The sequence below is a fragment of the Ranitomeya imitator genome, chromosome 6 (genome assembly GCF_032444005.1).
Source record: "Ranitomeya imitator isolate aRanImi1 chromosome 6, aRanImi1.pri, whole genome shotgun sequence".
NCBI lineage: Eukaryota > Metazoa > Chordata > Amphibia > Anura > Dendrobatidae > Ranitomeya > Ranitomeya imitator.
Window position 1 is genome coordinate 192742636 of NC_091287.1, and position 25746 is coordinate 192768381.

The following is a 25746-nucleotide window of genomic DNA, read 5'->3' on the forward strand; positions in this document are numbered from 1 at the left end:
GGACAGGAAACCTCAGACATAAAAAGGGCGGCACCTCACTCCCCCGCCAGTTGGTTTACAGAGTATGAAAGGACCTTCTAGGTTAGTAGCACATAGACAATATTAATATATGGTACAATTCACCCAGTGACTAAACTTAGGAATTAACTAAAGGAAGTGTTGAACCCATAAACAAAGAGGGTAGGGAATATAAGGGTGCTGTCATGGCTCCTGAAAAAACACTGCTACCAGGTGAGTAGCGTACGTATTTATTCAGTCGCCATGACAGCACAACGAGAGACTTTCAGAGAAGTGAAAAAAGTGACTAGGGAGGGATAACCGCCTCCAGCACCCTTCTCCCAAACGTGAGGTCGGAGGAGCCACCTAGATCTAACCTATAGTGTCTAAGAAAGGTGGATGGAGAAGACCATGTGGCCGCCTTACAGATGTCTTCAATCGACACTTCTGCCCTCTCAGCCCAAGATGTGGCTACCGCACGAGTGGAGTGTGCCTTTATGCCTTCTGGAATTTCCACGCCACCTGCGGTATAAGCAAGAAATATGGCCTCCCTAATCCATCTGGCTAGCGTATTCTTTGATACCCTAAGCCCCTTCCTAACTCCCTGGTAGGATAAAAATAAGGAATGATCTTTTTTCCAGGCGTCTGTTACTGCAATATATCTGAGAAGGCATCTACGCACGTCCAAACAATGAAATCTCTGTTCTTTATTGTTAGAGGGATTAGGACAAAATGAAGGCAAGATTACCTCCTGGGACCTATGAAATTTTGACGCGACCTTTGGAAGATAAAGAGGGTCAGGCCTCATCACCACTCTATCTTCCGTAATTTGCATATACGGACGCTGCCTGGACAATGCTTGCAGATCACTAACCCTTCTTGCCGATGTGAGGGCAACTAAGAGGGCTGTTTTGACAGACAGGATCTTGATCGGGACACAGTCAATGGGCTCGAACGGAGCTTGTGTTAGAGCCGAGAGCACAAGATTTAGGTCCCATGGAACTATTCTCTGTTTAATAACCGGCCTGGATCTGGTGACCGCTTTGAAAAACCTTGTTATCCAGTGATTACTAGCTATGTTGGAATTATATAGTGCCCCTAGAGCCGAAACCTGAACTCTAAGGGTGCTGGTGGCTAAGCCTAAATCTAGGCCCTTCTGTAGAAATTCTAGGATCTGAGCAATATCAGGTTTCTGATCGATCTGTGCTCCTGAGCTTGATAGGAACTTCCTCCATATCCTAACATAAATGCTAGTCGTGGAGGCTTTCCTACTCTTAAGCAGCGTATTTACAAGGTTCTGAGAGAATCCCTTCTTTTTCAGAAGTGACCTCTCAAGTTCCACGCTGTCAGATGTAAGTTGGCTACTCGTGGATGCAAAACTGGACCCTGGGAGAGGAGGTCTGGAATTTCTGGGAGAATCCATGGTTGGGAAATGGACATGCTTCTTAACCATGGGAACCAAGACCTTCTGGGCCAGAATGGAGCTATTAATATAACTCGGGCTTTGTCTTCCCGAATCTTCCTCAGAACTAAAGGAATTAGATTCAGAGGGGGAAACGCATAGGCGAGACTGAAGTTCCAGGAGATCAGAAGAGCGTCGATTGCGTACGGGTTGTCTCTTGGGTCTAGGGAACAGAATTGATGGAGCTTCTTGTTTCCTCGACTGGCAAACAGATCTATTTCTGGACATCCCCACAACCGTACGATCTGATTGAAGACAGCCGGTTTTAGAGACCAATCCCCTTGTTTGAGCTCGTTGCGGCTTAAGTAATCGGCCATGGTATTTAGTTTCCCCTTTATATGAAGGGCCGTAAGGGAGAGTAGGTGATTTTCGGCCATCTGAAAAATACGATTTGTAACGTTCATTAATGACGTAGACCGTGTGCCTCCTTGGCGGTTCACATAAGCAACTGTCACCTGGTTGTCAGAGAGTATTCTAACATGTCTACCCTGTAGAGGTACAAGAAACCTATCCAAGGCGCGTTCCACCGCCATCAATTCTTTCAGATTGGAAGACGAGTCCTGCTCAGATCGGGACCATAGACCCTGAACGTAATTATTTTCCCAATGTGCTCCCCACCCCGTGGGACTAGCATCAGTTGTTATTACTCGTGATATATGATATGTCCAAGGTACCCCTTTACGCAGATTAGGGATGTGCGTCCACCACCTTAGTGAAACCGTGGCCTCTACGGATAGAGAGAATTTCTTATCTAGGTTGGCGCCTAGTCGCCGAAAATTACGTAGAACATCCCACTGAAGAGACCTAGAGTGAAACTGTGCCCACATCACCGCCGGAAAACAAGAAGTAAGTGACCCCAAAAGAGACATAGCACTTCTTAAGGAGACTACGGGATTTTTAATTGCTCTAGAGGCCAGCCGGTGGATAGCATCAACTTTTGAGTCTGGCAGGCGACATTCCTGCTGAGCTGAATCTACAATAAGACCTAAAAACTGCTGTGATGTGGAGGGTTGAAGACGCGATTTTTTAAGATTGACAATCCAACCTAAGTTACGAAGTGCTACCATCACTTTCTCTAACTGCTCTTTACAGTGTAACTCTGAATGCCCCACGATCAGTAAGTCATCCAAGTAAGGAACTATCAGTATGTTTTGCTCATGAAGGTGTGCCATAACCTCTACCATAACCTTAGTAAAGACCCGGGGTGCGACTGCAACACCAAAGGGGAGTGCCTGATATTGGAAGTGCTCCACTGTGCCGGCAAGAGAAATCGCCACCCTGAGAAAACGCTGGTGATCTGCATGTATCGGAACATGGTAATAGGCGTCTTTTAGATCTAAGACCACCATGAAGCACTTGTGAAAAAGAAGCTTTATTGCCGTTTTCACAGATTCCATTTTGAAGGATGGGATTAGCAAGAATTCATTCAGGCCTCTCAGATTAATAATGGTACGGTATGACCCATCTGGCTTCTTTACCAAGAATAACGGGGAATAGAACCCCCTACCTCGCTCTTCCGTGGGTACCCGAATAAGAACCCCCTTTTGTCTGAGATCCTGAACTTCTGACTCCAACGCCAGCTGTTCTGCAGGAGAAGAACGGATAGGAGTTAGTTTAAATTTGTCCTGAGGGATCTGATGAAACTGGAACTTTAATCCCTCTTTAATGATACTGAGTATCCATGGACTGTTGGTGATCCTCAACCAGGCTGGGTAGAAAGCTAAAAGCCTACCGCCCACCTGGACCGCTAGTCATTGAGTTTTCTTTGAGTCCCGAGGGGTGTTAAACATATACCCCCTACCTCTTCTTCTGCTGCTGCTGTAATATTTGGATGAATCTCTATTTGGTTCTCTATCAGATCTGCGGCGATAAGACCATCCCCTGCTGTAGTCACGCCTATAAAAAGGTTTTCTTAATAGAGGGAACCGCTTCTTAGAGTCGCCCGCCTTCTCAAGCAGCTCATCAAGTACCGGACCGAACAGATGAACTCCTTCACAGGGGATGCCGCATAGCCTTGACCTAGCTTGTAAATCACCTGGCCAACATTTAATCCAAAGTGCTCTGCGGGCTGCGTTGGATAAGGCTGAAGATCTTGCGGCCAGCCTGACCGAATCCGCTGATGCATCCGAAAGGAAGGCTGCAGCATCTTGGATCATGGGCATAGATGATAGGATTTCACTTCTAGGAACTTTATCCTTAAGTTGATCTTCCAGGTGGCCTAGCCACACCATCAAGGACCGAGCTGTGCAAGTAGCCGCCACTGCCGGTCTCAGGGATCCCGCAGAAGTCTCCCAAGCTCCTTTAAGGAACACATCAGCCTTTCTATCGAGCGGGTCCTTTAAGTTACCTAAATCTTCAAATGGAAGAGAAGAGTTTTTGCATGCTTTGGCCACTGCTGCGTCTAACTTCGGGACTTTGTCCCAAGAAGCTGAAGCTTCTTCCTCGAACGGGTATCTTCTCTTAAATGCTGGCGGAAGTGACCCCTTTCTTTCGGGCTTCTTCCACTCCTTCATAATCAGAGACTTGATTTTCTCCACTACAGGAAAAACCCTTCGGGATTTACGGTCTATGCCCCTGAACATAATGTCCTGAATGGAGCATTCTGGCTGAGTCTCTTCAATCCCCATGGTGTTGTTGACAGCTTTCACCAGATGATTAATCCTATCTAATGATAGACATGTTCGGCTAGACTCTACGTCCTCTGAAGATGAAGATGACGGATGAGAATCCGAGCTCACACTATCGGAATCCATCTCTGATACAGGGGATGAACCTAGTATTCTCTTCTTGGATTGTTTCTTATGAGAACTGGATTTTAAGGAGTCCCTGATCTCCTGTCTGACCATGTCCCTAAGGGTAGACGTCAGGTCAGGGGCCTCCTCTTCGATTAAGTGCTGTATGCAGGATCTGCACAGCTTCTTTTTATGCCCATCTGGGAGAGGCTCTGTACAAACGGCACACTCCCTATGTTTAGCTTTGGAAGCACATTTTTTCCCCTAAATAAGGAGAGAGGGAATACAAGGAGGGACACCAATCAGAAAGCGTACTTTCACGTAGCTCACTTACCCATCCTTGAAGTAAACGGTACCGTGATCGGGGGGTCCTCTTTGGCCGGAGAATTCCTACGGCCCGAGGATTTGGTGGACCTCTGAGCAGCTTTAGCTCCACCAGCACGACTACTGCCACTGGAACGCCGCTGGGAGCTTCTCTGAGACTTTCCTGTTTGTGGCTGCTCCAAAGGCTGCTGCTGTTCACCGCACAGCTGCGGAGTTCCCTCCGGTGACTCCATTAGGAAATGGACAGGAACCAGGATGGGCATCTGTGCGGCTCTTAAATACATCCCCCTGGGTACCACCCCCGGATGGGGGTCAGCAGGGCTTCCTCCAGGTGTCAACGATCGGTATTAACTACCGATAGGCTCAGGCCACTGCACGCCGTGCCCCACGCTGAGCGCCGAACTCCCTGCGGCCAGTATCCTCCCCCTGCCCCTGGGCGCCGCCATTAGCCGGCGAAAGAACGCTACCGCGCATGCGCGGCCGCGCCACCGCCGCTCGCTGCGTCATCCGGACACGCCCCTTCCGGTCACAGCTGCGGCGCCGAGGGCAGACGAGCCGAACAGAGGACGGCAGCGTCCTCCGGCCAAGACGGACCACCAAGGCAGGAGTGGACAGACCCCAGAGGCCACGTAGACACGGCGGCGTATACTCACAAGGTAATGTGACACCTAGAAGCTAACCCCTTGGGGTTGCTTCCTCCTGCTCTCACCGACACTAACAGTCCCCCTGCCGTGTGGTGCTACCGGCCTCCTGACTAGGCCGAGGCAGGGGACCCCCGCTACCTGATCCGGCCTGTCAGGAGTGGGAAGACTTCTTTCTTCAACCTTCTTCAAAAAAGGTCTGCCTGAAGAGGTTCCACTGTCAGGGACAGGAAACCAACTGGCGGGGGAGTGAGGTGCCGCCCTTTTTATGTCTGAGGTTTCCTGTCCCTGAAGGGCGGATCCCCTCTCTCGTTGTGCTGTCATGGCGACTGAATAAAAATAGCTAATTGTAAAATTTTCAAACTTGGTTGCGTCAACTGCATAAAAAAAGCGGTTGTATCAAACGTCTCACTAACGACTAGAAAAATACATTAGAGGTAGTGATGAGCGAGCATGCTCGGATTAGGTGTTATCCTAGCACAGAGTGTGCTAATAAAGTTTCTTCAGCATGCTCAAATACCATGTTCAAGATGCCGCAGTTGCATGTTTTGCAGCTGCTCAATAACTGCAACACATGCAGGGATTACCGAACAATCATGTCGGCAATCATTGCATATGTTGCGGCTGTAACAACTCGAACATAACATTCGAGCACGCAGACCATACTTTCTTCATACATGATGATGCCCGGATAACACCTTATTCGGGCACGCTTAATCATCTCTAATTAGGGTACAATTTATTCCAAATTGAGCCAAACTTGTGTTCCAAAAATCAAATATTGATCCTTACGCTCCAAGCTCTGCAGTTTGTCCAAACAGACCCTTTTCATTACATGTGGGGTATCGCTGCGCACGTAAGAGTGTGGGTAACAAGCTGTGGGGTCCACTTTTCAGAATTCCCTCTTGCAAACGTGAGAAATTTGGTGTTAAAGATAGAATTTTGTGAGCAAAAAAGGAACTTTTTTTAATATGATGACCTAATGTTAGCAAATTCGTCGTACCTGTGGATTCAAAATGCTCAAAATGGAGTCAGTTGTGGGAGGGGGGGGGGGTGAGTTGTAGGCACGATAGTTTCAAAAATTGTGCTGATGTAAAGTAGACATGTGGGAAATGTTTTTTATGAACCATTTTGTGTGACATCTCTGGTTTAAAGGCATAAGAGATAAAGGTTGAAAATTCAGAAATTTTCAAAATTTTTGCCAATTTTTTTTTCTCACAAATAAACACAAGTCATAGCAAACAAATTTTACAACTATCACTTGTAGAACACATGAATTCATAACGGAAAAAAAATAAAAATTGACCACAAATACATGCATTGTTCAGACATAATTTATCCCACTAATAAGAAAATATACCTGAGCCAGATCCTGAAGTGGTCATATCATATATTAAATCTTTAAGCGTTGTCCCCTCAGATATGAATGGACGATCCAATGAAGGGTCTTCTTCATTAGGAACCCGATGATGGATAACTGTACGGTTATGGCAAATGTACAAGATGATCATAAGTAGAATGCAGATGAAACATACAGGACCAGCAATGATGGCTGCCAACTCCACTGGCGTAAACATGGTTGAAGGCTTGTGTGATGTAACTGTAAGGAAACACAAGAAATACCGTACATCTGTCTATTTATATTATTGCTTTGACCACACATACATTTGCACTACACTTACGATGCAGCATTGACCCTTTCAAATGCGGACGGATGAAACCAATGTGAAATTTGCTACTTTCCTTAAAGGGAACCTGTCACCCCCCTCAGGCGTTTGTAACTAAAAGAGCCACCTTGTGCAGCACTAATGCTGCATTCTGACAAGGTGGCTCTTTTAGTTATGATGCCTGCACACGCTGAAATAAACACTTATAAAATGTGCCCCCACATACCCTGAAACCGTCCCAGGGGCGGGACTTTCCTTCCTAATTAGACGCAGCACATCCGTCGCTCCGGAGCTGTACGCGCCGGGCGCCGCCTGCTCTTGCTGCATTATCGTCCCCGGCGCCTGCGCTGTAAGTTTTTTTCTGGGCATGCGTAGTTGCACTGCCCTTCGTACTTACAGCACAGGCGCCGATAATGCAGCAAGAGGAGGCGGCGCCCGGCGCGCACAGGAAGGAAAGTCCCGCCCCTGGCGGCAAATCCTAGCGTTTGTACTTGTTATGCAATACATCCATTTTGAACAGGTACCACAAGTGTGCTGTAAAAATAGAATTAGGCTCATGTTAAATGTTTTTTCTGTGTATTTAGCTGGCTGAAAAATATACACCTAAAAACAACTGCGAAAAGACGGTGGTTTAGGACGTGTTGTAAGAACATGCATTTTTCACCTATTGGTGCATTGTTAATGATAAAATAACATGTAGCAATACAGCATTTTAAGGTGTTTCTTGTGCAAAACCAGCAATACCATGATAAACACCATTTAAAAGTAGAAAACACAAAAACTTCTAAAAACATGGACATTAAGGGTATGTGCACACGTTGCGGATTTGCCTGTGGAATTTTATGTGAGAATTCTTCATCTCTTGGCAGAAAACGCAGGCAAAAACCTGCACGTTTTTGCTGCGTGTTTGATGTGTTTTTTAATGAGGATTTGTATGCGTCTTTGTAAGCCAAGAAAAAATATATTTGACAAAAAAAAATAATTGTGATGTCATTTCTAAAATGATGAAGGCACGCTGCTGAAACACATGTAGGGGAAGTGGCACCATCATGTGGATTTTGGCATGTTGACTCTACATTATTGCAGGGCAATGCTAGAAATGTATGATATATTTTAGCACTACACTTGGTGCTTAGCACAGATTCAGAGATTCACCATTATTGTCTTACATATGTTATAGCTAATCTATGAGTGGCATAATATAATATATTTTTTGTTGACACTGCATAATTACCACATGTCTGTAATTATAATTTGTATTATTCCCAATTTTTACGGATTTATAGTATTCCTGCCTGCCACTAGAGGGTGCCACTTATTTTCTTTTGGGCTCATCAACATGAACTAATGGCACTTTTTCAATGTATGTATCATTTTAATGTAATAATAAAATAAAAAATATAGAATTTTTATTGTTCAAAATACGCCTTTTGTTGCGTTTGTTCTTCCATTCTTTTCGTAGAACAGTTCTTTAGAGTAGTCCTATTTTTGATGCTATTTATACGGTATTACTATTTATTTGGAGTAGATTAGCATCTAACTTTGCCAGGGATATCTAATATTTGCTTGGACAGTGCTTCCAGGGATATAAAGAGCCCTGACACACATCACCATCAATGAGTTTAAATGACAAACAAAAAAATTCTAAGTGTGTATGTGTGTGTATTCTAACCTTAATCATCACTCCTAGACTCTGTGTATAATAATTTGGAACAGTGTGTGTGTGTGTGTGTGTGTGTGTGTGTGTGTGTGTGTGTGTGTGTGTGTATACATATATATATATATATATATATATATATATATATATATATATATATATATATATATATATATATATATATACACACATATATACACACACACAAATATATATATATATATATATATATATATATACACATATATACACACACACATATATATATATATATCACATACATATACATACACTGTATATATGTTTTCACGAATATTTGAGCCCATGGATCCATTCTATATCCATTTTGCAAGCCGGCGAGAAAATCTCGCAGTACGGATGCCATACGGAGGTTTACATGCGCAAAATACGCAGCCACACCCTGCCTGCGCATGACATACGGATCACTGTTTTGGGATCATTTCTACGTATTACGCGTATAAAATACAGACCGTATTTCCCTACGCCGAGTGTGACGCCGGCCTAACAGTCATAAATCATGCAGCTGTGGCAAGGAAAACTAAATCTCCGAGCAGTCACATACTCGGAGATCACTCGAGCGTGCTCAGGAAAACCCGAACAACGAGTATACTCGCTCATCACTACTTGACATACAAAGTTTTAGAAACATTGGTCTCATCTTTTGCTTACCTGTGGGAGATGGAATTCTGGTATTGCAGAAATCTTGGCTACAGCAAGATGCAGCATTATGCACAGCACTATTAATGTTGGAAGCACACATGAACGGTCTGTCTGGAGGAACGAGTTCTGACCTGGCAGCACACAAACTGTTATGGGTTTCCTTGCCATCTTGGATTAGAAGAGTCGCTATACATAATCCATCAGTCTCACAAGTCTGGTTGTCCTTCACACACTGTTCACAATGACATTTCAAAGCTGAAAAAACAAAAAAAACAACCAGTTCAGTTGGTTAGATATCAGCACTCTATGCACAGCTTTAGGCTATGTGCACACATTGCGTATTTGAATGTAGAAATTTCTGCAAGGTTTCTGCATCTCTTGTCAGGAAAAACATAACAAAAACGCAAGTTTTTGCCACGTTTTTGGTGCATTTTTCCAAGTGTTTTTGTACAGCAATGAAGGCTTTTTTGTGTGCTAAATAAAGATACCGTATTTCAAAAAAAAAAAAAAAGTTTTGTGATATAGTTTCTTGGTTCAACACCACCTTTTCCATGCTGATGCAGTGGAATCCAGGTACTGAGATTAGGGCTTGGTGTCAGCAGCTGTCTCACTGACACCTAGCCCTAGGCTTAGTAATGAAAAGGTGTCAGCCCTTAGCCTCGCTCTTCCACACATGCCCTGTAGCGGTGGCAAGTGGGGTTCATATTTGTGGGGTTGATGTCACCTTTGTATTGTCAGGTGACAGCAAGCCCATAGGATAGTAATGGAGAGGCGTCTATAAGACACCTATCTATTAGTAAGCCTGTAGTGTTATTGTATAAAAAACACATACCCAGAATAAAGTCCTTTATTTGCAATAATGACACAGACTCTTTTAATGAATCTTAATTAAACCATACTCACAGAATGCCTAATCCACTGACGCCAACGTCGCCTACAACAAAAATAATAAACCACAGATATTCTTCACCTATCCACCGAGAAGATAATCCATAATGTTCCACGACGATCCTGATCACTTTGAGAGCAGTCACTGATGTGACTGCTGTCAAAGACAGCTGGCGATACACTGACAGGAGGTAATCGCTCCTGCATGGTATAGCGCTGAGCTGCTGTGAGAAAGTTGCGGGCGTGATTACTTCCTGTCAGTGTATCGCCAACAACCAGGTAGACCAGTCGCATCTCCCGATGTGACTGTTCTACACGTGAGATCGCCGTGGGACACTCAGGATTACATGGACTACGGCAGAAAGGTAAGTATATGGTGGTTTATTATCTTACATTTTTCTAGGAGACGATGGCATCAGGGATTTGGTGTTAGGTGAGTATAGTTAGTTTTTTTATATTTATTGTTTGAATATGTATGTAACTGCGCACAGGCGCTGGCTGATGAAACTACCTCCCCCATCAGCAGGCTCCTGCCATCACTGTTATCCGAGACAGCAGACGTAGCTCGATGGGAGCAGTAGTCTCAGCAGCCCAGGCTGAAATCTGACAGTATGACCCCTCTTAGAATTGACATGCTGCAGAAAAAAAATGCACTGCAAATACTCAAAAGAAATTAACTGATCATGTGCACAGCACTTCAAGATTGTCATTGAATTAGGTAGCTTGCATAAGGATTCCAAAGCGTTTTTGGCCCATTTCCTCACAGAGAAAATGCATAAAAAACGCCCCATGTGCGCACAGCCTTACTGCATACGGCACATTCTGTGAAGGTCAGTTACATGTATAAGCGTGAGCTATACATGAGCGGGTGCAGGCTGTAGTTGACAGCTGACAAACCCCAACTGCAGCACTTAGAAATGACTATATACAGCAAAAAGAACAATGTCATAAATCATGATAGCACATCTGCTGTATTTCTACTAATTTGCTAACAAAGCACATCTTTCTGTGCCACCAGCAGAGTCTCAACACTTAAGGTCTGGTTACCTAGACAGACCAAAGGCACAATACGACCACCAATGAACTGATCTAATAGTGAAAACAAAAAATGTAAAATAAATTATGTGTATTGAGCAAGCTATATTAGATCGCTCAGTGTACGCAGGTAGACAGATCTCGGCAGTGTGAGTCCTGGTTACACAGGACAATGCATCACCATGAACAAGGTGTTATGCGCTACACAAAACATCATTTCACCCAATGAACGAGCGTTTTGCACACTCATCAGGTGATCAGCAGCCTGTTTACACGCCAAGATAATTATGGATCAAACATTTCTCACAATCATCATTCACAATGTTCTTGCATTGTAAAGGCAGACTTACTGCTACCTAGTCTACTATTTATATAGTATTTATAGCCCAAACAGTGGTTTACCCCCACATATGGGGTATCCGTGTACTCAGGATAAATAGTACAACTACTTTTGGGGTCCATTTTCTCCTGTTACCCTTGGTAAAATAAAACAAATTGCATCTGAAGTAATTTTTTGGGGAAAAAAAGTTAAATGTTCATTTTTTTTTTAATACATTCCAAAAATTCCTTGTGAAGCACCTGAAGGGTTAATAAACTTCTTAAAGGGAAGGTGCCACCAGTTTTCTTGTATTTTGTTTTTTTGTGAAATTAAGCTTAAAATAGTAATTAAAATGTATTAATGCAATGTTTGCACTGTTTGCAAACATTTCTATATGAAAAATATTATATATTTTTCGACAAATATACATATTTACCACTAGGGGGAGCATTTTCCGTTTTAGACCTCAAGCAGCTATAGTAAGATTTAGCAGCTCTGCCCCAGGGATATTAGACCACCCAAAAGGGGAGGGAAATGGTGATGTCAGCAGTTACTGCCCCAACAGTAAGAATGAAGAGCAGCATCACAGGGCAGCACCATTTTGTGTGTGACTGCCCTGTGACCTGCTGTCACCAGCAGTTACTGCATCAGAGTGACAGCTCGTTTACAGAGGAGCAGAACACAGTGGGCTCAGCAGCATCTGGACCCAAGAAGAGTGAAGACATGTGGTGTGCATGGAGCAGCATTAGGAGCTGTGTGGGAGCTCCAGCTCTGCAGTGAATAGCCAGGCATTATGGAGGGAGGGGAGAGATGCATTGTATGGCTAAGGCCGGGGTCACACTAGACCGCAATACGGACGAGTGCAATGCGCTAAAAAAATCGCATAGCACTCGTCCCAATGTTAATCTATGGGGCAGCTCCCATCATCCGATATTCTCTCGGCCGTATTCAGGATCCGAGTGATATCGCAGCATGCTGCGATTGTCAGCGTATCTCGGCCGAGAATCGCCAATGAAAGTCTATGGGGGTGAGAAAAAAAAAAAATCGCACAGCACACGGACCATCAGTGTGACGTGCAAGAAATTCTCAAGCATTGGGCAGGTGACAGGAAAGGCTCAGCCATTATTTGCTCATTTTGCAAGTGTGTGAGAAAATCTCACCATACGGATGCCAAACGGATCATTGGATGCGAGAAAATCGCATCCTCGCACTGCACACGGATCACTGTTTTGGTAACATTTGTGCGATTCTCGTCCGTCAAAAACGGACCTTTTTTTATACGTTGTGTGTGTCCCTGGCCTAAGAGTGACTGATGGGAGAGAAAGAGACGTGAAGTATGATGAGTGAGACACATATGGAGTGTGATGGGGAGATACACATTGAGGCTGTGTGCACACGTTCAGGATTTTTCGCATTTTTTTGCGTTTGTTCGCTATAAAAATGTGATAAAAACAATTTAAAAATGCATACATTATTTATAATGCATTCCGCATTTTTTGTGCATATGTTGCGTTTTTTCTGGAGGAAAAACGCATCGCAGTAAAAAACGCAACATGTTCTGCGCATGTCGTGTCTCCTCCTTTGATGTGGGCTCCGGCGCTGAGCCCACATCAAAGTCACGACATGTCGGCTGTTTTGTACAGCTGACATGTGCGCGCAATAGCGGCAGGTGAAATCGCAATTCACCCGCCACTATTAACCTGTTAAATGCCGCTGTCAAATGCTGACAGCGGCATTTAACTACCGCTTCCAGCCGCGCAGCCAGAAATGAGCGCATCGTCCACCCCCGTCACATGATCGGGGTCGGCGATGCGTCAGGATGGTAACCATAGAGGTCCTTGAGACCTCTATAGTTACTGATGGCGGCCTGCTGTGAGCGCCACCCTGTGGTCGGCGCTCATAGCAAGCCTGTAATTCAGCTACGGAGCAGCAATCTGATGATCGCTGCTATGTAGCTGAGCCGATCGAGTTGTGCCAGCTTCTAGTTTCCCATGGAGGCTATTGAAGCATGGCAAATGTAAAAAAAAATGTTTTTAAAAATATGAAGAAAAAAACAAATTAAAGTTTAAATCACCCCCCTTTTGCCCCATCAAAAATAAAACAATAAAAAAATCAAACCTACACATATTTAGTATCGCCGCGTTTAGAATCGCCCAATCTGTCAATAAAAAAAAACATGACTGACATGTGCCCGCAATAGCGGCGGGTGAGATCGCGATTCAACCGTTCCTCTGTATGCGTTTTCCATACGGCGGAAACAGCTGTTTTGACGGATCCTGCAAAAAACGGATGAAACGTGTGGCCATCCGGCGCTAATACAACTCAATGAGAAAATAACGGATACGGCAAAAAAAAAACTGATCTGGCAGAAAAAAAATAAACTTGTGGATAAAAAACGGATCCGGCGGAAAAAAACGGATTAGGCGGGAAAAAAAGGATCCGATGGAAAAAAAAAAACTGATCTGGCAGAAAAAAAAGGAAATTGTGGAAAAAAACGGATCCGGCGGAAAAAAACGGATTAGGCGGGAAAAAAAGGATCCGATGGAAAAAAAAACTGATCTGGCAGAAAAAAAAGGAACTTGTGGAAAAAAACGGATCCGGCGGGAATTAACGGATCCAGCAGGAAAAAATGGATCCGGCGGGAAAAAACGGATCCGGTGGAAAAAACGGATCTGGCGGAAAAAAACGGATTCTGCAAATGTGCTCGCAGGATGCGTTTTTTCCCCATAAAACTTGTATTAGCGACAGATCGTGACGGATGGCCACACGTCGCGTGGTCGCGTCAGTCGTGCAACGGATCCGTCGTGTTTTGGCGGACCGTCGGCACGAAAAAAACGTTCAAGTGAACTTTTTTTGTCCAGCGCGTCCGCCATTTTCTACCGCGCATGCGCTGCCAAAACTCCGCCCCCTCCTTCCAGACTTCAGAATGGGCAGTGGATGTGTTGAAAAACTGCATCCGCTGCCCACGTCGGGCACAAATTTCACAACGTGCGTCGCTACGTCGGCCCGACGCATAGCGACGGACTCGTACCGACGCAAGTGTGAAAGAGGCCTTTGTGAGGGTTGAATTAAAACAAAACAAAAAAAACGCGTGGGCGCCTGTGCAATTTTCTGCGCCAGAGAGGGAAAGCCAACGGCCGGGGGCCAATATCTGTAGCCTGCTATGAATATCAGCCCGCAGCTGTCTGTATAGCCTTTACTGGCTATTAAAATAGGGGGACCCCCCAAAAAAAAATTGCGTGGGGTCCCCCTATATTTTATAGCCAGAAAGGCTACGCAGACAGCTGCAGGCTGATATTCATAGCCTAGAGAGGGGCCATGGATAGTGCCCCCCCCCCCCCCCCAGGCTACAAATACCAGTCCGCAGCCGCCCCAGAAATGGCGCATCTGTAAGATGCGCCAATTCCGGCACTTAGCCCCTCTCTTCCCACTCCCGTGTAGCGGTGGGATATGGGGTAATGAAGGGTTAATGTCACCTTGCTATTGTAAGGTGACATTAAGCCGGGTTAATAACGGAGAGGCGTCAATAAGATGCCTATCCATTATTAATCCAATAGTAAGAAAGGGTTAAAAAAAAAAACACGCACACATTAGGAAAAAAGTATTTTAATATTCTTCATTTCACCATACTTCAGCGCCTGCAAAAAACGTAAAATAATAAACCGTATACTACCTATCCGCCGTAGTTCAATTAATATCGAGTGTCCCACGACGATCTCCCCTATAGAACAGTGACATCGGATGATGTCACTGCTCTATAGGACCCTCAGTGACACACTGACAGGAGACAATGGCTCCTACAGTGCATCACTGAGAGGTTACCTTAGGACAAGGTCTCACTTTATGGCAATTGCTGCCTGGGAAAATTTCTCATACAGCAATGGCATAAAGTGAAACTAGGGACTTTTTTTTTTTACAGTGGCGGAGGAATACAGTGGTGGAAGGATACCTTCCTGCTGTCATTGTGTTCCTGGAGCCCCTGGAGAGCAGTCGCATTATCTGATGCTGCTGCTCTCCACGGGAGATCGTCGTGGGACACTCGTGGATTTCTGCGGATCAGGGAGTATATTGGTTGTTTGTTTTTTTAATATTTTTTTTACAGATGACACTGGCTTCGGGGAACAAAATGACAAGTAATGGTGAGTATGAAATCTATGTTTAATGTACTGTATGTCTATATGTATGTAATGTATTGTATGTAGCATGTATGTAGCATGTATGTAGCATTTTTTTTTTTCATTCAACACATTAGCCGGATGATGGGACTATTACTGTCCTATAATTGGCTAATGTGTCAATCACTGTCATTGTAGCAGGCATCGTCCGATGGGACTTGTAGTCCCATCAGACGATGCTTGCATACACGCACAGAGACCCCCCCACGCCGCACAGAGACCCCCCCACGCCGCACAGAGACCTCCCCACGCCGCACAGAGACCCCCCCACGCCGCACAGAGATCCCCGACGCCCCACAGAGATCCCCCCACGCCGCAGAGACCCCACCACGCCGCACAGAGATCCCCGACGCCGCACAGAGATCCCCCCACGCCGCACAGAGACCCCCCCACGCCGCAGAGACCTCCCCACGCCGCACAGAGACCCCCCCACGCCGCACAGAGATCCCCGACGCCCCACAGAGACCCCCCACGCCGCACAGAGATCCCCCCACGCCGCACAGAGACCCCCCACGCCGCACAGAGATCCCCGACGCCGCACAGAGACCCCCCCACGCCGCACAGAGACCCCCCCACGCCGCACAGAGACCCCCCATGCCGCACAGAGATCCCCCCAACGCCACACAGAGACCCCTCCACGCCACACAGACCTCCCCCATGCCGCACAGAGATCCCCCCACACCGCACAGAGACACCCCCACGCCGCACAGAGACCCCCCACGCCGCACAGAGACCCCCCCACGCCGCACAGAGACCCCCCCACGCCGCACAGAGATCCCCCCATGCCGCACAGAGACCCCCCCATGCCACACAGAGACCCCTCCACGCCACACAGACCTCCCCCATGCCGCACAGACCTCCCCCCACACCGCACAGAGACACCCCCACGCCGCACAGAGACCCCCCATGCCGCACAGAGATCCCCCCACACCGCACAGAGACCCCCCCAGCCGCACAGAGACCCCCCCACGCCGCAGAGACCCCCCGCCATGCCGCAGAGATCCCCCCACACCGCACAGAGACCCCCCCCACGCCGCACAGAGACCCCCACGCCGCACAGAGATCCCCCCACGCCGCACAGAGACCCCCCCACGCCACACAGAGACCGAGAGCGACACAGGGGGAGAGTGCAGTTTACCGGAGATCACTGGGACTCTGTGCAAGTGGGGAGGTGGAGACAGAGCAGGAGAAGGACATGGCAGAGTGTGAGAGCAGAAGATGTCTGCCCAGGACCTGCAGTGCCTGGAGTACAGAGGAGCAGTGAGGGCTTCTTCTCTCCTGTGATAGAGAGCAAGTGGAGCTTGGCAGATAGCACAGGGCTCTAATAAAATGGCAGCTAGTCACACCTACAGCAGTGAGTTGTGCAGCCCACAGAGGCGTGCCCAGCTCACTGCTAATGCTGCTGCAATGTTACAGATAGGGTCCGAGCCAGTCTATTATCTCCTATGTCCATGGGGTGCCGTAATCTGACACTGATAGTGCCGTACTACTGCTGCAAAACCAAGATGTCAGCCCCCAGTGCATTCTTTCTACTCATATATCACACGAAATCTGTTTTACATGCATTCAAATCTGGGTTATAACAGCATGTTATGCTACATTACATTGATTAATTAATGATCTACAAACGCGGTACCGTCCTTTTAAATGTGGTTTTGAGCACCTAGAGGGGTGCAGTTTTTAGAATGGTGTTACTTTTTGATATTTTCTATCATATAAACCCCTCAAAGTGACTTCAAATGTGATGTGGTCCCTAAAAAACAAAACAAAAAACGGTGTAGTAAAAATGAGAAATTGCTGGTCAAATTTTAACCCTTATAACTCCCTAACAAAAAAAAATGTTGGTTCCAAGTAGACATGTGGAAAATGTTACTTATTAAGTATTTTGTGTGACATATCTCTGTGATTTAAGGGCATGAAAATTCAAAGTTGGAAAAATGCGAAATTTCCAGAATTTTCGCAAAATTTCCGTTTTTTTTCAAGTATCGCAAGTAATATCAAAGAAATGTTACCACTACCATGAAGTACAATGTGTCACGAGAAAACAGTGTCAGATTCACCGGGATCTGTTGAAACGTTCCAGATTAATAACCTCATAAAGGGACAGTGGTCAGAATTGTAAAAATTGGCCTGGTCATTAACATGCAAACCACCCTCGGGGGTAAAGGGGTTAAGGATGCATACTGTTTAGTTCATGCCTCTGGTAGCTTGCTATTACACATGGCGCATCTCTTGGATTTCCCAGAGGACTTGCCAGTCCTCTTGGGCATAGGTGTTATGGTGGCTGGTATTGTGTCATCCTAATACAAACACAGGATCGTTTATTAACCCCTGGTACCCTGGCCATAGCACCCCTGCCTATAAGGCTACTCACAATCATTGGTGATTCAGGGGGGAGGACAGAGCTCCTCACAGAGTCCTCCATGCTGATCCAGAGGTTCTCTCTCACAGCCAAATACAGATCAAGGCAGTTTTATTTCCTACCTTGTCTTCTCCCCACCCGGCAGGTCCTCTTCCGGAATTCCCTGGGCTGCATACCGGCTTCCTCCGTGTCTGATGTCACCGGAAAGTGCCCAGACGTCTAGCGCACTTCGTGTTCCAGTCTGGAACGCATCCGGAAGTTCTTCTGCCACGCCCGGAAGTCACATATGCGGCTGCGATCTGCAGTCTATGGACACCGAGAGCCCTAGCCAGATGGAAGCAGCAATAAAGCCCAGAGCTCCCGCTCAACTGGGCGCATGGCTGAGGAACCCTTCTTAAGGGGGGGGGGGTGTCAGCCCAGAACCTCTTGACATTTCTTGGTATTTAACCCCTCTGATGCTGATGTCAGTAGTGACAGCGACAGAGGAGCATCATGCAAGAAGTGGGCTCCCTGCGCACTTCCATCAGGACAACGGAGACCACCGGCTGCCAGATTGCGGCGGAGTCCTTCAAGGAAGGGGGCGTGTCAGTGCCTGCTCAGATGCCTCCTTCACTGTTAGACGCTGCTCCACAGTGCAGAAGAATTGCAGAGCATCTGATCAGTGATTTAATAGTATACAGTAATGCCCCATCCTAGGACAAATCCTAGAAAAATTTAAAAAAAATTTTTGAATCCCCAAACAAAAAAATAAAAATATTTTTACAATAAATACATTTATGTAAACAAAATAAAAAATTAGTATAAAAAAAAAAAAACTATAAAAGTACACGTTTGGTATCGCCGAGTCAGTAACAAACCGCTCTATAAAACTGTCCCACTAGTTAACCCATTCAGTAAACACTGTAAAATAAATAAAAAACTAGGCAAAATAAAATGCTTCATTATCCTATCGCCGTACAAAAAGAGCAATAAAACGCAATAATAAAAAAAAGAAGAATGTAAAATAAAAATGGTACTACTGAAAACGTAAACTTGTCCCACAAAAAACAAGGCGCCATACAGCTCCATCACCAGAAAAAAAAAAAAGTTATAGCTCTCAGAATAAAGAGATGCAAAAATAATTACAGTATTTTTCGCTTTGTAAGACGCATGTTTTCTCTCCCAAAGTTGGGGGGAAAATGGGGCGGGGGGGGGGTATGGTTTGGTGCGTCTTGCAAAGCGTACATGCCTTACCAATACCGTGGGTGTGGGCCGCAGGCTTGGATGAGGGGTGTCCGGGTGCCCGGCGGTTGCTGGCTGGTGCTACGGGTGACTCCGCTGCTCAGTGGTGCTGTGTGGGTGTCAGGCGCTGCCCGCAGCTCTGTCGACATTTTGCGACAGGCCAGAGCCGTTAATTCCACGGTGCCCTCTGCCTGGCTCTGGCCTGTCACAAAATAGCGGCAGAGCTGCGGGCACCTACGCAGCACTGCTGGGCACCGGAGATACCCACAGCACAAGACCCCCGCAGCAATACAAGACACACCCCCAATCCTAGCCTGCAGCATCACCCCACACCTGCCTCCTCCAGCAGCCACCCTGGGACCCCGCTTCGCCGCACCCACCACCCCCGGTAAGCAAGAAGACGCATGGATTATAAGAAACACCACCATTTCATTAAAAAATATTTTTTTCTTATTTTCTCCTCAAAATTTGGGGTGCGTAATATAATCCGGAGTGTTTTATAATCCGGAGCGTCTAGTAATCCGAAAAACACGGTATTTTTTTTTCTACAAAATAAGATTGTATTGTGTAAAAGTACCAAAACAGAAAAAAAAAAACTATATAAATTAAGTATCGCTGTAATCGTACTGACCCAAAGAATGCAGCTGCCTTACCAATTTTACCACACACGAAATGGTATTTAAAAAAAAAAAAAAAAAAAAAAGCAATTCCTGAATTGCTGGTTTTTGTTCATTCAGCCTCCCGAAAATCAGAATAGAAAGCGAACAAAAAAAAAGTCATGTACCAATAAAAATGTCAACTAGTCCTGCAAAAAAACAAGAAGTCACATGACTGTCAGACGAAATATAGAAAATTATAAAAGCCAAAATATGATGCAAAATCTCATTTGCACAATAAAAAGCGTCTTTTAGCGTGTCACAGCAGCCAAAACATAAAAACCCAATTATATATCTCGTATCGCTGTAATTGCAAAGATCAGAAGAATAACAGTCGCCTAATCCCTAATACCGCACAAGGAATGGCGTAAAAAAATAAATAAAACCAATTCTTCACATGCTGTTGATTTTTTCATTCTGCTTCCCAAAGATTAAGGCTTGGCACACATTTATCCTGCGCTTTGCACTGAGCGCCTGCACTGGGGTTTTTGTGTAAATCTCTGAAATACGTGATTCAGACAGAACCCTTGAAGGAAGATTCCCTATAATGACACAGTTGGAAGCACTGTGGACACCATCTGGCCTGTGATCTGGTAGTGTCCGTCTTTTTAGGGTTGCATAAAAGTGTAGTCGGCCACAGGTTTGCACACTTCTGAAAAGGACAGTACTGAACAGAGGCCAGACGGATTCCAGAGCAACTCTGCTGCCTCATTATAGTGAATGGTTCCCTCGAGGGTTTCATCTATCACGTCACTTGGAGATTTAGATTAAATCCCCGATGTAAGTGCTCAGAGTAGAGTGCAGGATAAATGTGATCAAAAATGTTATGTAAAATGTTCCCAATGAAAGCTTCAACTCAATCCACAAAAACATGCAAGTGGGCTTCTAAGTTACTGGTAGCAAAATGGCTCTGGAAAAGCTAAATGGTTACTTGCCATGCACAAATTCAGCCAATTCTCCGCTCCAAATCCAAAGGCCCCCTCCCTTCTGAGCCCCCAGTGTGCCTAATCCACATTTAGCACCCATATGTTTGGCATTTCTGTATAGATGAGACCCCTAACTTATGGGTGCATGTCTAAAGAAGCATGAGCTGGGCATAATGTACTAGTCACTACAACAGCAGTTTGCAATTTTCCCTCAGCAACATCCGCTAGTGCTTGTTTCTGCAAGACACCCATGGAGTCAAAATTGTCACTATACCTGTAGATAAACTCCCAAAGGGTTATAATTGAAAAAAAATGGGGTAATATGAAGGGGGATTCTGTTTTTGTAGCACTTGCGGGATCTTTATACGGAATCCGCAAACGATTCTAGGAAAATTTGCACTCCAGGAGGCAAACAAGGCTCCGTCCCTCTCGAGTCTCTCCATATGGCTAAGCAGTACTGTACAGCCACTTATGGGGTATTTCTATATTCAGCAGAAGTTGTGGGACAAATTTTGATGCCATTTTTACCCATTTCCCAGTATGAAAATGTAAAACTTGGGGCTAACACACAATCTTGGTGGTTAAAATGTAAATTTTTTCTTCACTGCCCAATGGTACAAATGTTTGCGACACCTGTACTCTCAATATACCGTATTTTTCGGACGACAAGTCTCATTTTTTCCTGCAAATTTGGGAGGAAAGTGTGGCGTGCAAATGGTCCTAATGCATATGGTCCAAATGTAGCATGTGGGGAGGACGCAGCTGCGGAGTGGGATCACACTCTCAGGAGGCAGTAAAATGCCGCCGCTGCGTGAATCCGGCGCTGGGGAAACCACATGGTCCCAGTGCTTACAGTGAAGGAATATTCATTTGCTGCTCCCCGCCCACTGCTCGGCGCTGACAGGTGGGCGGGGAGCAGCAAGTGAATATTCCTTCACTTAAAACAGTGGACCCACATGGTTTCCCCAGCGCCGCATTCCTGCAGTCCGGGGGAGAAGGAGGCAGCAGGAGCAAGGTGCCACAGGAAGAATCGCCACATACCTGACAGCACAGCCAGGGCTGTGCTGATGCTGAGTGCTCCCGTATAGGACTTTTGTGAGGTCATGAAGAGGGTAGGCTGGAGCATCACATGACAGCACAGAGTCCTCCCTCTTCATGATGTCATCACAGGTCCTGCAGACACCGCATTAGAAACAATGCAGCTTCCTCTTACACAACCTGTGGTGAGGCAATAAGAGGGAGGGCTCTGTGCAGTCATGTGATGCTCCAGCCCTTCAATACCTCACCACAGCGTGGCTGGCTGGCTGTGGGACCCGCACTGCCTGAACAAGTAAGAATTAAAAGGTTAGTAATTACAATACATAAAAAAGCACTCTCCCACTCCTGTGGTGAACTATAACTTCCAGCATGCCATAGGATCTGCAGGACATGCTGGGGGCTATAGTTCTCTCATGGGATCTTAAAGCAGCAATCCGGTGTTATTTTTCAGTTCTGGAGCGGTGCTTTAAATATAAGCCCTGTGCCCCCATTCTTATACTCACCCTCCAGCCTCTTCATATAGTACTTTACAGACACCACACTGGTCCCGCAGCTCCATCTTCTACCCGCAGCTTCCAATATAATAACATACTATCTACTATATAATTGTCTAAGGGTCACTTCCGTCTGTCTTTCTGTCACAGATATTCATTGGTTGCGGCCTCTGGCTGTCATGGAAATCCAAGTCGCTGATTGTTTTGCCACGACCAATCAGCGACAGGCACAGTCCGGAAGAAAATGGCCACTCCTTCCTCCCCGCAGTCAGTGCCCGGCGCCCGCATACTCCCCTCCGGTCAGGAGGTGTAACGCACTCCATTAACGCTGCTATTAACCCTGTGTGACCAACTTTTTACTATTCATGCGGCCTATGCAGCATGAATAGTAAAAAGATCTAATGTTAAAAATAAAAAATCGTTATCTACTCACCATCCGTCGGCCCCTCGGATCCACAACAGGCCTTTCCCGATCGCGATGCGACGGTAACCGGTCCATACTGCGATCTCGAAGGAAGGCAAAGTTTGAACAGCTTAGAGATGCCCTTAATCTGGTAGACTGGGACAATATCCTCAGAAATGAGAATACAGATAATAAATGGGAAATGTTTAAGAACATCCTAAATAGGCAGTGTAAGCGGTTTATACCTTGTGGGAATAAAAGGACTAGAAATAGGAAAAACCCAATGTGGCTAAACAAAGAAGTAAGACAGGCAATTAACAGTAAAAAGAAAGCATTTGCACTACTAAAGCAGGATGGCACCATTGAAGCTCTAAAAAACTATAGGGAGAAAAATACTTTATCTAAAAAACTAATTAAAGCTGCCAAAAAGGAAACAGAGAAGCACATTGCTAAGGAGAGTAAAACTAATCCCAAACTGTTCTTCAACTATATCAATAGTAAAAGAATAAAAACTGAAAATGTAGGCCCCTTAAAAAATAGTGAGGAAAGAATGGTTGTAGATGACGAGGAAAAAGCTAACATATTAAACACCACCTTCTCCACGGTATTCACGGTGGAAAATGAAATGCTAGGTGAAATCCCAAGAAACAATGAAAACCCTATATTAAGAGTCACCAATCTAACCCAAGAAGAGGTGCGAAACCGGCTAAATAAGATTAAAATAGATAAATCTCCGGGTCCGGATGGCATACACCCACGAGTACTAAGAGAACTAAGTAATGTAATAGATAAACCATTATTTCTTATTTTTAGTGACTCTATAGCGACAGGGTCTGTTCCGCAGGACTGGCGCATAGCAAATGTGGTGCCAATATTCAAAAAGGGCTCTAAAAGTGAACCTGGAAATTATAGGCCAGTAAGTCTAACCTCTATTGTTGGTAAAATATTTGAAGGGTTTCTGAGGGATGTTATTCTGGATTATCTCAATGAGAATAACTGTTTAACTCCATATCAGCATGGGTTTATGAGAAATCGCTCCTGTCAAACCAATCTAATCAGTTTTTATGAAGAGGTAAGCTATAGACTGGACCACGGTGAGTCATTGGACGTGGTATATCTCGATTTTTCCAAAGCGTTTGATACCGTGCCGCACAAGAGGTTGGTACACAAAATGAGAATGCTTGGTCTGGGGGAAAATGTGTGTAAATGGGTTAGTAACTGGCTTAGTGATAGAAAGCAGAGGGTGGTTATAAATGGTATAGTCTCTAACTGGGTCGCTGTGACCAGTGGGGTACCGCAGGGGTCAGTATTGGGACCTGTTCTCTTCAACATATTCATTAATGATCTGGTAGAAGGTTTACACAGTAAAATATCGATATTTGCAGATGATACAAAACTATGTAAAGCAGTTAATACAAGAGAAGATAGTATTCTGCTACAGATGGATCTGGATAAGTTGGAAACTTGGGCTGAAAGGTGGCAGATGAGGTTTAACAATGATAAATGTAAGGTTATACACATGGGAAGAGGGAATCAATATCACCATTACACACTGAACGGGAAACCACTGGGTAAATCTGACAGGGAGAAGGACTTGGGGATCCTAGTTAATGATAAACTTACCTGGAGCAGCCAGTGCCAGGCAGCAGCTGCCAAGGCAAACAGGATCATGGGGTGCATTAAAAGAGGTCTGGATACACATGATGAGAGCATTATACTGCCTCTGTACAAATCCCTAGTTAGACCGCACATGGAGTACTGTGTCCAGTTTTGGGCACCGGTGCTCAGGAAGGATATAATGGAACTAGAGAGAGTACAAAGGAGGGCAACAAAATTAATAAAGGGGATGGGAGAACTACAATACCCAGATAGATTAGCGAAATTAGGATTATTTAGTCTAGAAAAAAGACGACTGAGGGGCGATCTAATAACCATGTATAAGTATATAAGGGGACAATACAAATATCTCGCTGAGGATCTGTTTATACCAAGGAAGGTGACGGGCACAAGGGGGCATTCTTTGCGTCTGGAGGAGAGAAGGTTTTTCCACCAACATAGAAGAGGATTCTTTACTGTTAGGGCAGTGAGAATCTGGAATTGCTTGCCTGAGGAGGTGGTGATGGCGAACTCAGTCGAGGGGTTCAAGAGAGGCCTGGATGTCTTCCTGGAGCAGAACAATATTGTATCATACAATTATTAGGTTCTGTAGAAGGACGTAGATCTGGGGATTTATTATGATGGAATATAGGCTGAACTGGATGGACAAATGTCTTTTTTCGGCCTTACTAACTATGTTACTATGTTACTATGATGACGTAGCGGTCTCGCGAGACCGCCACGTCATCTTGCGAGACCGCAATGCACTCTTGAGACCGGAGCGCGCGAGGACCATTGGTAACCGGCCGCTTCGTCCGGAGGCTCCGGATGGTGAGTATGTAACTATTTTTTACTTTAATTCTTTTTTTTTTTAACAGGGATATGGTGCATACTACGTGACTGGCCAATATACCACGTGGCTGAGCAATATACCACGTGGCTGGGCAATATACCACGTGGCTGGGCAATATACCACGTGGCTGGGCAATTATCGTAGTTACTCACCGATAACGGTATTTCTCTGATCCCATGACGGCACCACGGAGATAGAGAGGGCTCCGCCCTCAGGGACAGGAAACCCACAGGTTAAAAAGGCGGGACCTCTCTTCCACCTCAGTTTGGTTTACAGAGCCTTGATAGGACTTCAGCTGTAACTTAAATGGTTATTAAACAACAAAATAATTAAATATTTTTATTTATTTTTTTTGCGACACCGCGTGACTAAACATTAGTAGTGTGCACACCCACACGTGAAAGGGAGGGAATATACGGGTGCCGTCATGGGATCAGAGAAATACCGTTATCGGTGAGTAACTACGATATTCTCTTACCCCCCATGAAGGCACCACGGAGAGAATTTCATAGAATGTATATTAGGGTGGGATTACTGCCTCTAGAACCCTCCTACCAAAGGTTAGGTCTGAAGAGCAGGATAGGTCCAGTTGGTAGTGTTTGAAAAATGTAGAGGGAGA

General features: G+C 45.4%; 1 protein-coding gene across 1 annotated transcript in view; it reads right to left on the minus strand.

Moving 5' to 3' along the window:
• Positions 1-25746, minus strand: part of TGFBR1 (transforming growth factor beta receptor 1) — a 174706-nt gene that overhangs the window by 132430 nt on the left and 16530 nt on the right. The window contains exons 2-3 of the mRNA XM_069730399.1: positions 9171-9416; positions 6517-6756 (exon numbers count right to left, since the gene is read on the minus strand). Of these exons, the coding sequence (XP_069586500.1) occupies positions 6517-6756; positions 9171-9416 (486 nt within the window). The remainder of the gene's footprint in view (positions 1-6516; positions 6757-9170; positions 9417-25746) is intronic.